The 13,672-nt window shown below is 43.6% G+C and overlaps 2 protein-coding genes across 3 annotated transcripts in view; one reads left to right on the top strand and one right to left on the bottom strand.

Moving 5' to 3' along the window:
- The window catches only part of GRIPAP1 (GRIP1 associated protein 1), a 44,453-nt gene extending 43,614 nt beyond the window's left edge, over positions 1–839 (bottom strand). The window contains exon 1 of the mRNA XM_049767209.1: positions 795–839. Coding sequence (XP_049623166.1) covers positions 795–836 — 42 coding nt within the window. The 5' untranslated portion in view covers positions 837–839. The remainder of the gene's footprint in view (positions 1–794) is intronic.
- PQBP1 (polyglutamine binding protein 1) overlaps positions 1–8,890 on the top strand; it is a 143,816-nt gene extending 134,926 nt beyond the window's left edge. The window contains exon 6 of one of the 2 annotated variants that reach the window (XM_049767306.1): positions 8,856–8,890. The gene's annotated coding sequence lies outside the window, so the exon portion shown is untranslated. The remainder of the gene's footprint in view (positions 1–8,855) is intronic. The other variant, XM_049767309.1, reaches the window with a different exon arrangement.
- The last annotated feature ends 4,782 nt before the right edge of the window (positions 8,891–13,672 follow it).

Here is a 13,672-nt window from a genome sequence, read left to right as displayed (position 1 = left end):
TGTGTCAGCCAGGGCCCATTCTTGGGGGTCATGCTATGACCTTTCTTTTTTTTTTTTTACCTGCCCCTCCCATGCTATGACCTTTCATCCCATATCTGAGACCAGAAAGAAGTCAGTGGTCAAGAGTAGCCTGTTCGGATTCCCCCAAGACACTATCTTCTCTAGTTATGTCTCCCATAAGAAATCAATGAAATCTCCTATAAAGGGGCTTCTTCATCCCAGGCCAAATGGGATCACCCCTCATCATCACAGTTCTGTTCCCCTTCCAAGATCCAGCGCACCAATGGCCCAGTAACAATGACAGCAGGTGGGGGTCTTCCCCCACCAGCCTGCCAGAGTGGTATGGCCCACATCCTCCAAAGGTAGTGCCCTTTCAAGGACTCCCCCTCAGTGACGCAAAGAGCCCGTCAACCGTTGTCCGCCCCTCCTGAAGGAAAATGGTTTTACCCTTGTGAAGATCTTTCTGGAAACCCATCTCCCTCCTCACCTCCCCAGAGCGTCCCCTTCCCGGGTCCAAAGGTCTCAGGCCTTCCAGGGCTGTTCAGGTCCCACCCACCCGAGGAATGTCCTTCACCCCCAAGCGAACAGCACACGACCTCTTGGGGCGCAAAAGGATCTGACACTGAAGCAGCGACTCGGAGCCTCAGTTTCCCTTCGCCACCTCAACCCACATCCATTCCCACCGACTCTTTGGCAAAGCCAGCCCCACATTCTCTTTCTACCCGGAGCCCGTTAGCACCCCAGCCCTACACGCGGCGCCTGGCCCCGGTGGTCTGTCCCCCAGCCAGTAGCACCTGCATCCGTTGAAACTCCTCCTCAGACAGAGCTTGCGCCATGTTCCTCCCCCCGCCCCCGCCGCTCTCAGCGCAGACGCAGTACGTCCCTTCTGTTAGTAAGCGCGTCGGGCCAAACCACTGGGTCGGCAACGACGGGGGGAGGAGTCGCAGACGGAAGTGCTGCGTTCGAGTGCCGGCTAGAAGAGGAGGAAGCTGACAAGTAAAGTGATTTGCAATTTGCTGGTTTCCCACGAACGAGGTCTTCTGCTGTCGCTTTTGCGCTCTACCGGGCTTTCCGCCGTCATGTGATACTGCGGCCTCCCCGCGCCATGGGTGGACTCGTTACTAGGGGAGTGTTGGCCGACAAAAAATAATCTCTTCTGTGCGACGCCTTTAATAGAGGCCGAAATGAAAGCGGAAGCTTTGCGACCGCCTGTTTTCTCCCTGATCCCAGTCATTCCCAGTCAGCCCAAAGTGCCGAGACATTTGTCCCCGTATTTTGGGGTGTTGTTTTTACCAATATGATGTTATCTATCGGTTAAATAACCTAACTATCAATAAGCTTTAAGAGCCGGGAGGAAATTAGAATGGCAGTGACTAAAAACAAAACTACAGAAGTGGTCTGAAAGAACCCCAGAAACATCAAACTAGTAGGAAAACACTGGATAAACCTTTCTTTCTAACCCGTTACAAACTGTACCTCTCCAAGCAGTGTTTATTATTGTTGTTATTGTTGTAGTTGTTCGGGGGATAAAACATGCTCTGCAACAACCTGCGAGTACAAGGACACTTGAATAACCTTTTTGTGAGGGTAAATAGCAATTTGATTTTTTTTTTTGCTTTTTGGGGGCCACACCCTATGACGCTTAGGGGTTACTCCTGGTTTTGCGCTCAGAAATCATTTCTGGTTCCGGGGACCATATGGGATGCCAGGAATCGAACCCAGGTCCATCCTGGATTTATATCATTTTAAAATAGTAGAAAAAAAAGGTCGGAGGAAAGAAGAAAGGAAGGGAGGGAGGGAGGGAGGGAGGGAGGAAGGAAGGAAGGAAGGAAGGAAGGAAGGAAGGAAGGAAGGAAGGAAGGAAGGAAGGAAGGAAGGAAGGAAGGGAGGGAGGGAGGGAGGGAGGGAGGGAGAAGGAAGAAAAAAGTAGGGGGTAGAGAGATAGGATAAATAGCACAGTGGTAGAACATTTGCCTTGCATGCAGCCTATCCAGGATGAATGGTGGTTCAAATCCCGGCATCCCATATGTTCCCCAGAGCTTGCCTGGAGCAATTTCTGAGTGCAGAGCCAGGAGTCACCCTTGGTGACCCAAAAACAAATAAAAGAGGGGCCGGCGTGGTGGCGCTAGAGGTAAAGTGTCTGCCTTGAGAGTGCTAGCCTAGGACGGACCGCGGTTCGATCCCCTGGCATCCCATATGGTCCCCCAAGCCAGGAGTGACTTCTGAGCACATAGCCAGGAGTAACACCTGAGCGTCACTAGGTGTGGCCCAAAAACAAAAAAAAAAAAAAAAAAAAAAAAAACAAATAAAAGAAAGAAAAAGAGAAGGAAAAATGAAAGAAGGGAAGAAAGAAAAGACAGAAATTGACAAAAAAGGAATGGGGAAGGAAGAAAAGATGGAAAAAAGGAAGGGAGAATAAAGAAGGTAAAAACAAAGGAGCACCTTGCATGCAGCCAATTTCGGTTTGATCTCCAATAGCCCATATGGCCTGCCCAAGCACTTCCAGGAGCAGAACCAGGAGTAAGACCTGCGCATTGCTGGATGTGGCAAAATAACAACAACAATAACAACATTCCCTGTACTTTTGTGTTTGTCTTTTTATTTTGAGGCCATAACCGAATGGGCTCAGGAATGAACTCGGGCTCTTGCTCTTCAAGTTGCCCTGCCCCCTGTACTCTTTACCCAGAATCATCCCTTGTTTCCCTTGCTACCGTGGTTTATTATTCCCTCTTTTTTTTTTTTTTTTTTTTTGGTTTTTGGTTTTTGGGCCACACCCGGCAGTGCTCAGGGGTTACTCCTGGCTGTCTGCTCAGAAATAGCTCCTGGCAGGCACGGAGGACCATATGGGACACCGGGATTCGAACCAACCACCTTTGGTCCTGGATCAGCTGCTTGCAAGGCAAACTCCACTGTGCTATCTCTCCGGGCCCATTATTCCCTCTTTAAACTTTTTTTTGTTTTCTGTTTTTGAGGGTGTTTCTTTTGTTTGTTTTTGGGCCACACCCAGTAACTCTCAGTAACTCCTGGCTCTGTGCTTAGAAATTGCTTCTGGCTTGGGGGACCATATGGGATGCTGGGGATTGAACTGAGATCCATCCTGGGTCAGTTGCATGCAAGACAAACACCCTACCACTGTGCTATCCCTCTGGCCCCTTTTTCTTTAAACTTTTGAACCAATTCTAAGTTGGTTGCTGATATTCTAACAACAATATTACTTTGGTATTTATTAGTTACTATCTTTGTAAGGAAAAACTTCGGTTTCCCCCATGTTTTGCGTTCATATAGTCATAAATGTACCTATATTTGTTTTATTCTATGAATCTGAGTCAGTAACTATTCTTTTCTTTTGCTCAAATTTGGCCACTAGGAAATCCTTCATTTCACTTCTGTGTCTCCTCTTATTTTTCTTTTATTTTGATTTTAGAGCCACATCAGGCAGAACTTAGGGTTTGCTACGTTTTTTTTTGGTTTTTGCGTCACAGCCGGCAGCATGCAGGGGTTACTCCTGACTCTATGCTCAGAAATCGCTCTTGGAAGGCTCAGGGGACCATACGGGATGCTGAGATTCAAATTACTGTCCTTCTGCATGCAAGGCAAACACCCTACCTCCATGCTATCGCTCCAGCCCCTGGGTTTACTACTAGTTCTGTGCTCAAGAATCACTCCTTGGGCCGGGCGGTGGCGCTAAAGGTAAGGTGCCTGCCTTGCCTGCGCTAACCTTGGACGGACCGCGGTTCGATCCCCCGGTGTCCCATATGGTCCCCCAAGCCAGGAGCAACTTCTGAGCACATAGCCAGGAGTAACCCCTGAGCATTCCCGGGTGTGGCCAAAAAAAAAAAAAAAACCAAAAAAAAAAAAAAAACCAAAAAAAAAAAAAAAAAAAAAAAGAATCACTCCTTGGAGCCGGAGCACTGCCGGATGTGATCCAAAAACAAAAACAAAAAACAAATAGAAAATATTCAGTGTTACCAGGATGCAGTTGATTTCTATACCCCATCAATAAAGAGCTAAGAAATATATAAATTTGGATACATCTGTACATGCACACTATGTAGCTCACAATCAGTGTATATTTATTTATGAATGCAAATTCATTACAATACCTTCATTTCAACCAAACAAGATTAATTTAAGTTTTTTCTCACTTATTGTACTTTTATGTTGTTGTTGTTGTTTTGTTTCTTTTGTGTATTTGGGGGGCCACACCCAGCGACACTCAGGGGTTACTCTTGGCTCTGCACTCAGTAATCGCTCCTGAAGGCTCGGGGACCATATGGGATACTGGGGATCAAACCCGGTCAGTCCCAGGTCAGCTACATGTAAGGCAAATGCCCTACCGGTGTGCTATCACTCCAGCCCCATTTCCTGTAATTTTAATTCTCTTTTCCAACAGAAGAAACTTGGCTTCCACTCCACAATAAATGCACTTATTTGTGTACTTATATAACAGACATTAAGCAGCCAAAACTGCTAACACATTTAAGACTGTTACAAAACATAAATTAATTATTCTTGACTTTTGCCTTGAAATGTCAGTGAAATTACATTTGAAGAATATGACTTTATAGGGGCCCGGAGAGATAGCATGGAGGTAAGGTGTTTGCCTTTCATGCAGGAGGTCATCAGTTCGAATCCCGGTGTCCCATATGGTCCCCCCGTGCCTGCCAGGAGCAATTTCTGAGCATGGAGCCAGGAATAACCCCTGAGCGCTGCCGGGTGTGACCCAAAAACCACAAAAAAGAAAAAAAAAAAAAGAATATGACTTTATAAAAACTTTTGTTCTGGGGGCTGGAAGAATAATATAACAGGTATGCACTTTTCTTGCATGCACCTAACCCCGGTTCCATCCCCAGCTACTAGCATTGACAGAACTTTTGATCTATTAGCTAATGTTAATACCTAGTTCCTTTGCTCTGATTTATATCTTTACATTCTGTTCAATTTAACAAAGTCTTTAGTTTTACCATATAATTGACCTCACTGGGGGCTGGAGCAATAGCACAGCAGTAGGGTGTTTGCCTTACAAGGGGCTGATCCAGGACGGACCTCGGTTTGAACCCCTGCCTCCCATATGGTCCCCCAAGCCAGGAGCGATTTCTGAGTGCAGAGCCAGGAGTAACCCCTGAGCTCACCAAGTGTGGCTCAAAAACCAAAACCAATAAAACAAACGAAAAATAAAAAAATAATTGACCTCATTGAAACCTTGTTCAGATTTTCATCATGTGAAAAAAATGATTGTGATAAATTAACCTACAAAGCAAAGATCAATAACTGTTTAGTTTCTTTTGCTTTTGATGTCCTTTCCTTCTCTACCTTATTAAAATATATTTCTTTGGGGCCGGGTGGTGGCGCTGGAGGTAAGGTGCCTGCCTTGCCTGCGCTAGCCTAGGACGGACCGTGGTTCGATCCCCCGGCGTCCCATATGGTCCCCCAAGAAGCCAGGAGCAACTTCTGAGTGCATAGCCAGGAGTAACCCCTGAGCGTCACAGGGTGTGGCCCAAAAACCAAAAAAAAAAAAATATATATTTCTTTTCAGAATTATGAAGAGGGCAAGTTTAAAATTAGCTTGAATATATAAACAAGCTTAGCTACAGTATAACCATCATAGTAATAAATAATAGATATATTTTATGAAATATGTAGAGCTTGAATATTTTGTTTTGTTTTGGTTTTTTTTGGGTCACATCCAGCCACGCTCAGGGGTTACTCCTGGCTCTACGCTCAGAAATCACTCCTGGCAGGCTCAGGGGACCATATGGGATGCCGGGATTCGAACTACCGACCTTCTGCATGAAAGGCAAATGCCTTACCTCCATGCTATCTCTCCAGCCCCTTGAAGGAATATTATTGTAACTTAAATTCCTAAGCTGGCTGGCAACACCTATAACCACAAATGTCACACATACAAAGCTAGCAACGAGAATTTATTTTAACCAAAGCCCCTAAACCAACTTGCAGCACCTACAACACTCAACCACAATTATCCATCTGTCTGAAAGATATGCTTAGCTTGTACTTGAATCAAAGAGCTCCCCAACCACCTGTCAATACAAAAAAAAGAATAAAGGAGTTGACAGCACCCCAAATTCCAGGAACAGGCTTCCTCCAAATGAAGGCAACCAATAGGTATCTGATGTCCCTAGACACTTTTGGGCCTTGTGATTTTAGGGTATAAAAAGGCCTTGAAATAGGGGTTTGGGGCACACTCTATCTGTGGAGATGGCCCTGACCAGTCAGCCTTTGGACTTTGTTTATTTGACTTGTTCTGTATAAAATTCTTTGATACATGGGGCCAGAGCGGTGGCGCTAGAGGTAAGGCATCTGCCTTGCAAGTGCTAGCCTAGGACGGACTGCAGTTCGATCCCCTGGCATTCCATATGGTCCCCCCAAGCCAGGAGCGATTTCTGAGCACATAGCCAAGAGTAACCCCTGAGTGTCAACCGGTGTGGCAACAAAACAAAACAAAATAAATAAATAAATAAATAATAAAATTCTTTGATACAGATCTCTTGCTTTGTTCGGTCTTTCAGATACCGGACCCTAACTTATACTTTGTCTTTTACACATGAGTAGAAGGGTAGCATTCATTGTATTGTTTTGTTTGTTTGGGGTCCATATTCAGTAGTGTTAAAGGGTTATTCCTGGTTCTGTGCTCAGAAATCACTCCTGGCAAGCTCGGAGGACCACATGGGATGCTGGGGATTGAACCCAGGTCAGATGTGCAAGGCTCACTGTGCTATTGCTCTGGCCTCATTCTTTGTATTTCTATTTGATAATATATTTTCTCTTTCCCTTTCAGCACCACATTTTGTAGATATTATCATATATAACCACTCTTATGTTTATGAGGATTGTTTTTGATACTTTGTGAGTATGCTATGTCAAATATACCTTTATATATTTTATGTCCTCTAAAGCATTATTTAGGGAATATCCATATATAGGTAGGATTTTTGGGAGGAGAGGCCACACTTGGCAGTCTTTTGTGCTCATAGATCACATCTAGCAGGCTCATGGGACAATATGGTGTTCTGGGGATCAAACCCAGGATGGCTATGTGCAAGGTCAGCAAATCCTACCCATTGCACTATCTCTCTGACCCCTCATATTTAAAAAATGTCTGAATTATCTGTTCATATCTTTAGCCTATTTTTCTATCGGCCTTTGGTATCACCCCCGCTCAATTTTCAATAGTTCTTTGTGGGGCCCAAGAGAGAGGACAGGATTCAATCCCTGAACCCACCAGGTATGATTCCTGAGTTCAGAACCAGGAATCAGCACTGAGCACAGCCAAATGTGCACCCCCAAAGAAGAGTTCTTTGCCCATTGGAGATAACAGCACTTTATTTTAATATTGGTCCATAAATCCTATGTCAATTCTATTTCAGCCATATTGTGATCTCTGGTGTATGAGAAATACATATATGTATACTAATCTACTTATACATCTATATCTATCATTCTTAATTTTTAAAATTTGAATTTGTTTATTTTGGTTCGGGGGCCACACCTGGCTCTGCGTTCAGAAATTACACCTGATGGTGCTCAGGGAACCATATGGATGTCAGAGGTCAAACCTGGCTGGCCGTTTACAAGGCAAACACCCTATTCACTATACTATCTCTTAGATCTCTATACCCCCAGCCTTTAACATTATTTATGCATCTATCCATCTGTATATATTTAACATGTTGATTCAGGCAGTGCAATTTGTGTTAATTAAACTATATTCAAGTGTGAATCCCTGAGGGTATGCTCTATGTGCTAATATTTCAGTAGCACTTGGTTCACTCTAGGCTTCCTTCATACCTACAAGCCCCACTCCAGTAGTGGGAAACCTGGCTTCAGCTTTTCACCCTCATTTACGGAATTGTTCATTACACAAGTATAGCAATAGGCCGATTGTTATTCCGTACCACTGTTAGGGCCCAGAGCAGTAGGAGAGATGGCAATAGGCAGCAGGAGACATAAATCCATTAATCAGTTTCTTCAGAGATTGGGCAGGGACCATCCAGCAGAAGCAATCCTGCAGGAGGCAACAGCAGCTATTTCCTAGCCACCCTAGCACGTCAACCAGCTTTATATAACCCCCCAACTGCCCTCTAGCGGCACTTACAAGAGGTGGGGCGACTTCTTGACCTTTAAAAGGACAGTAGCAGTTTATGGCTGTTCAGGGACCATAAAAGTCTGTTTCCTTATTACCAACGTGGGAAACAACTCTATCAAAATGGAGATAAATGCTTTTTATATAATTCCTTTTGTCTTTAATTCTTGATTTCCCCTGCAAAATATCAATTCCCAGGTAGAGAATTATAGACTTGTTAAAATGGTTATATTATATTGTCAGTATTCATTTCATAATGGAATTCCTTGACCTCATGGTTGAGTTTTCTGTTAAAGGTCTTGCATATATCAGTAGTAAAGAGAGAATTTGAAGAAAAAAGTAGATAGTCAAATAGAGGTGTTTTTTTTTTAGTGTTTGGATCACATTCAGTAATTATTCCTGGAGCTCTGGGTACCATATGGTTTGCTGGAATAGAACCCAGGCTAGGGGCTGGAGAGATAGCATGGAGGTAAGGTGTTTGCCTTGCATGCAGAAGGACGGTATTTCGAATCCCGGCATCCCATATGGTCCCCTGAGCCTGCCAGGAGCGATTTTTGAGCATAGAGCTGGGAGAAGCCACTGAGTGCTGCCGGGTGTGACCCCTCAAAAAACAAAAACAAACAAAAAAAGAACCCAGGCTAACCCCTTGCAAATCAAGAGCCCTACCTGGTGTATTATCTCTCTGGCTCTAATAAAGATAATTATTTTAATTTTATTGTGGTTAAAGTGAATTACAAATCTTTTATTTAAGATTTAATTTTTTTATTTTTTTGCTTTTTGGGTCACACCCAGCAGCACTCAAGGGTTACTCCTGGCTCTATGCTCAGAAATCGCTCCTGGCAGGCTCGGGGGACCATATGGGATGTCGGGATTCAAACCAATGACCTGCATGAAGGCAAACGCCTTACTTCCATGCTATCTCTCCGGCAAGATTTAAATATTTAAGGTACATAGTGACAATGAATGAAGGGCATTCCCACCACCAGTGTTGTCCTCCCTCCACCCCATTTCCAGCATGCATCCCATATCTCCCTGCTTTACCCCCTATAATGCTAGTGTAACTGTTCCCCCCTTGTACAGCTTGTTGTAGATTGGGTATCGATTCTGTTGTCATTGACTTTGGGTTTGGTATTCAAAGCTGATCATTTTTTATTTCCACTCTTGGTACCATCCATTTTCTTTTTTCTTTTTTTTTTTTGGTACCATCCATTTTCTCCCTCAAATTATGAAGCTGATCAAGATGATTCCAGTAATGGGGTTCTGTTGTACATATAAGAAAAGATATGGGGGAGCCGGAGAGATAGCACAGCAGATTTGCCTTGCAAGCAGCCGATCCAGGACCAAAGGTGGTTGGTTGGTTTGAATCCCGGCATCCCATATGGTCCCCCGTGCCCGCCAGGAGCTATTTCTGAGCAGACAGCCAGGAGTAACCCCTGAGCATCGCCGGGTGTGGCCTAAAAACAAAAACAAAAACAAAAAAGAAAAGATATGGGAAAAGAAAAGAAAACAAAAACCGCAACAAACACAAAAAAACTAGGAGAGTCCGTCTAGGTGTTATAAATATCCATTTTAATAAAGATAATTTTTTTTTGTTTTTTGGGGTCACACCCAGCAGCACTCAGGGATTACTCCTGGCTCTAGGCTCAGAAATCGCCCCTGGCAGGCACAGGGGACCATATGGGATGCCGGGATTCGAACCACCGTCCTTCTGCATGAAAGGCAAACGCCTTACCTCCATGCTATCTCTCCGGCCCTAATAAAGATAATTTTAAATGTGTCATATTAATTTATTACTGAGTTGCAAACCAGGTACAAAAACAAATATAGGGCTGAAAGATAACAGGGGTTAAGGCACTTGCTTTGCAAGTACCTGATCTGGGCTCCATCCCTAGCATCCTATGTGAGCCTCTGAACCCCACCAGATCTGATCCCTGCACAGAACCAGAAGTAGTTCTTGAACACCACTGAGTGTGGTCTCAAACAAAAACAAACAAAAATTAAAAAAGCAAATAAAGGGAAAAAAGTTTCCTAATTACAGTACCAGTGATGTTGCTACCTGGTATTGCAGGATACTAATGACCTATTGCAGCACATACACATGACATGTAAGGTGGTGTTGAATTAACCAGTCTTCACCCTAATAAAAAAAAATAGCTTCTTCTGGGGGCTGGAGAGTTAGCACAGCAGTAGGGCATTTGCCTTGCATGCAGCTGATCCAGGACGGATGGTGGTTCGAATCCCGGCATCCCATATGGTCCCCAGTGCCTGCCAGGAGTGATTTCTGAGCACAGAGCCAGGAGTAATCTCTGAGCGCTGCCAGGCATCATCCCCCCCCCAAATAGCTTCTTTACATATATAAATCCCATCAGCTTGGTTCCTCTCCACTGTCTCTTCTTGGAGTTGTACCTACACAGAAGGAAAGGTAAAGTTATTTACCAGCAGTTATTTACTATTTAGCAGCTCAGTCACCATATTTGAGTCCTATAAAATTCTGGTTATGCGCTCAGAAATCGCTCCTGGCTTGGGGGACCATATGGGACACTGGGGGATAGAACCACAGTCTCCGTCCTAGGCTAACAAGTGCAAGGCAGATGCCTTACTGCTTGCGCCACTGCTCTGGCCGCTCTGATAATATTTTGGGGGGGGGGTTTGGGTCACACCCGGCAGCGCTCAGGGGTTACTCCTGACTCTGTGCTCAGAAATTGCTCCTGGCAGGGGACCATATGGGATGCTGGGATTCGAACCACTGATCTTCTGCATGCAAGGCAAACGCCTTATCTCCATGCTATCTTTACAGCCCCAATATTTTAAAAGGGGTTTCACTATCATATAGTTTTCACTATTCTATAGTCCCCAACTGGGTATCATTTGTATACACAAAGGCCATTGTTTATTGTTTTCCTCATGCTCATTTCTTTTCACTTTGTTGAATATTTATTTTTTGTTTTGGGCTCACACCCAGCAATGCTTGGGGATTATTCTTTTTTTTTGGGGGGGGGGGCCACACCCGGCGTTGCTCAGGGGTTACTCCTGGCTGTCTGCTCAGAAATAGCTCCTGGCAGGCACGGGGGACCATATGGGACACCGGGATTTGAACCAACCACCTTTGGTCCTGGATCGGCTGCTTGCAAGGCAAACGCCGCTGTGCTATCTCTCCGGGCCCAGGGGATTATTCTTGACTCTGCATTCAGGAATTAATCCTAGTGGTGCTCAGGGGACCTTATAGATGCTGGGGATCAAACCTGGATAGGCTGTGTGCAAGACAAACACCCTACCCACTATACTATTGTTGAGTACTTTTATTATTAGCTCATCATTGGTTCTCTAGGGCTGACCAGGTACAAAATGATTCAACCTAAAAATTTAAAGATCTCATGGCCCGGAGAGATTGCACAGCGGCGTTTGCCTTGCAAGCAGCCGATCCAGGACCAAAGGTGGTTGGTTCAAATCCCGGTGTCCCATATGGTCCCCCGTGCCTGCCAGGAGCTATTTCTGAGCAGACAGCCAGGAGTAACCCCTGAGCACCGCCAGGTGTGACCCCCCCCAAAAAAAAAAAAAAGAAAAAGAAAAAAATTAAAGATCTCAATTCTTTCATATATAATTTGTCTATTATCTAATTTCCACTTCCCAATAACAAAAAACAGAATAGCTTGTTGAAATATTGGATTTGGGGGTGGGGTGTAGAAAGTACAAGAACCCATCTACTTAACTTTGCTTTACCATCTACTGAGTAATTTGCATTTAAAGTAAATCCAGTGAACCAAGCTGTAGTTCTTTCAAGTACAAGCCATTGTGCCTGAACACTCTTTTTTTTATAATTTTTTATTTTGAATTATGAGAACAAAAGATGCAAAGAAAGAGGATAAGGTAAAGTTACAGTGGAAGGACAATCACCCATAACATAATTATCAGAAGTCCCCTTGCTGATATCTTAACTTTGAACTTTCACCAAAGAAAGTTAAGATAAATAAAACAGAATCCATGTGCAATTACTTTGTCCCTCAAGTCCCCAGATTGTAGCACATTATAATATTTCTTAACAGCACACAAGGCAATCTAAAGCCATCAAACTTACATAACTCCTTAAACATTAGAGGCATAGTATTTTTTACATTTCCATGTACATGCATATTAGTTTAAGTTAACCTCAAATTTTAAGTGGGTGCGTTTTAAGGATTAGAGTCAAAGGAGCACAGTAAAAACGGTGTTAGAGTGGCAATTGTTGTTTGCATAGGCCCACCAAAATATGAGAGGCATGGAAAGGAATAACCTTGGCCTAAATACAAAGAGATCCTACCCCTGAAGTTTCCTTAAGACCAGCTCTAGGCCTCAGGAAAGTTATTGTTCGCTCCAAGACATTGTCGTAGCGCCAACACACTTATCACACAGTCTCTGTTGTTGGTCTCATGTTTCTGTATTAAAGATTCTGGAATCTGCATGTCCTACATTGAAGTCATGATGTGGAGTGCCTTCTCGTTTCACCTCACCATGAAAGGGCAATGCAGGAAGCCCTGTCCTGTAAGCAGGTTGTTGTTGTTAAGTCTTCTCAGTGTTAAGGGAAGTCTCTTTTGAGCAGGACGATGTCTGAGCAGTGGTAGGGTCTTCCGTGGTAGAGGATTGCTTCCAGGTGATGTTATAGACAAACCTCACCATAAAGGGGCAATACAGCAAGCCCTGTCCAGTAAGCAGGTCATTGTTCTTGTTGTCTTCTCAGTGTTAAGGGGTGTCTCTTTTGAGTAGATCGATGTCAGAGCAGCTGTAGGGTCGTCCCTGGTACAGGAATGCCTCCGGGTGATGTTATATACAACCTTGGATGTTTTGTAAATGTCTTCTGTAGATCAAGGGGTAAATGGAGAATGCGCATTCTTCTGAGGCTTGTGCCAGGTCTTTATGTCAATGTTCAGGGTGTAAGGTCTCATTGCACTACAAGATTTGTGTGTTCCCATTTCTATTAGATAAGAACTTATTGGTATGTATAGTATTTTCTCATGTTAGTGTGCCTACGCAAACAAGATATAAAGCCACATGGTGCTATCAGATATATGGGGGTGTAAGAACATTTCCAACAAGACCCATGACTTGGTTCAAACATAAGTATTAAATTGAGGGATTCTTTCACACCAAATTCCATATTGAGCAGTTCACAAAGAGAAGATAAAAAACATGGGGGGGATCATCACTGTATAAGAAAGTATTTAGCAAAAGTTATAGCCGTCAAAGAAAACACCCATAAAATGTTGAAAAGATATGTGTCCTTTTTATGCCTTTTAAAATAGTTGGGTGGGTGTTAACTCTAGGGCACCACTTTGGTCTGTGACTTAGGACTCAACAGTACTTAAGTTAGAAAGGGTAAAAAAGGAGTAATGATGATAGGAGTTAAAGAAGTTAAAGAGAAATATGAACTTATGAAGGGGTATGCAAAAGGGCAGAGTACAAAATGGACATTCTGCATACATAAAAACATAATTCAATGATAGTGAGTACTATTAATGTTTCTTGTGAGAGTACTATTAATGTTTCTTGTGAGAGTACGATTAATGTTTCTTGTGAGAGTACTATTTTTTTTTT

Source organism: Suncus etruscus, chromosome X (genome assembly GCF_024139225.1).
Source record: "Suncus etruscus isolate mSunEtr1 chromosome X, mSunEtr1.pri.cur, whole genome shotgun sequence".
NCBI classification, from domain to species: Eukaryota; Metazoa; Chordata; class Mammalia; order Eulipotyphla; family Soricidae; genus Suncus; species Suncus etruscus.
The sequence above is the reverse complement of the archived record's forward strand: the minus strand, read 5'-3'. Positions and strand labels throughout refer to the sequence as shown.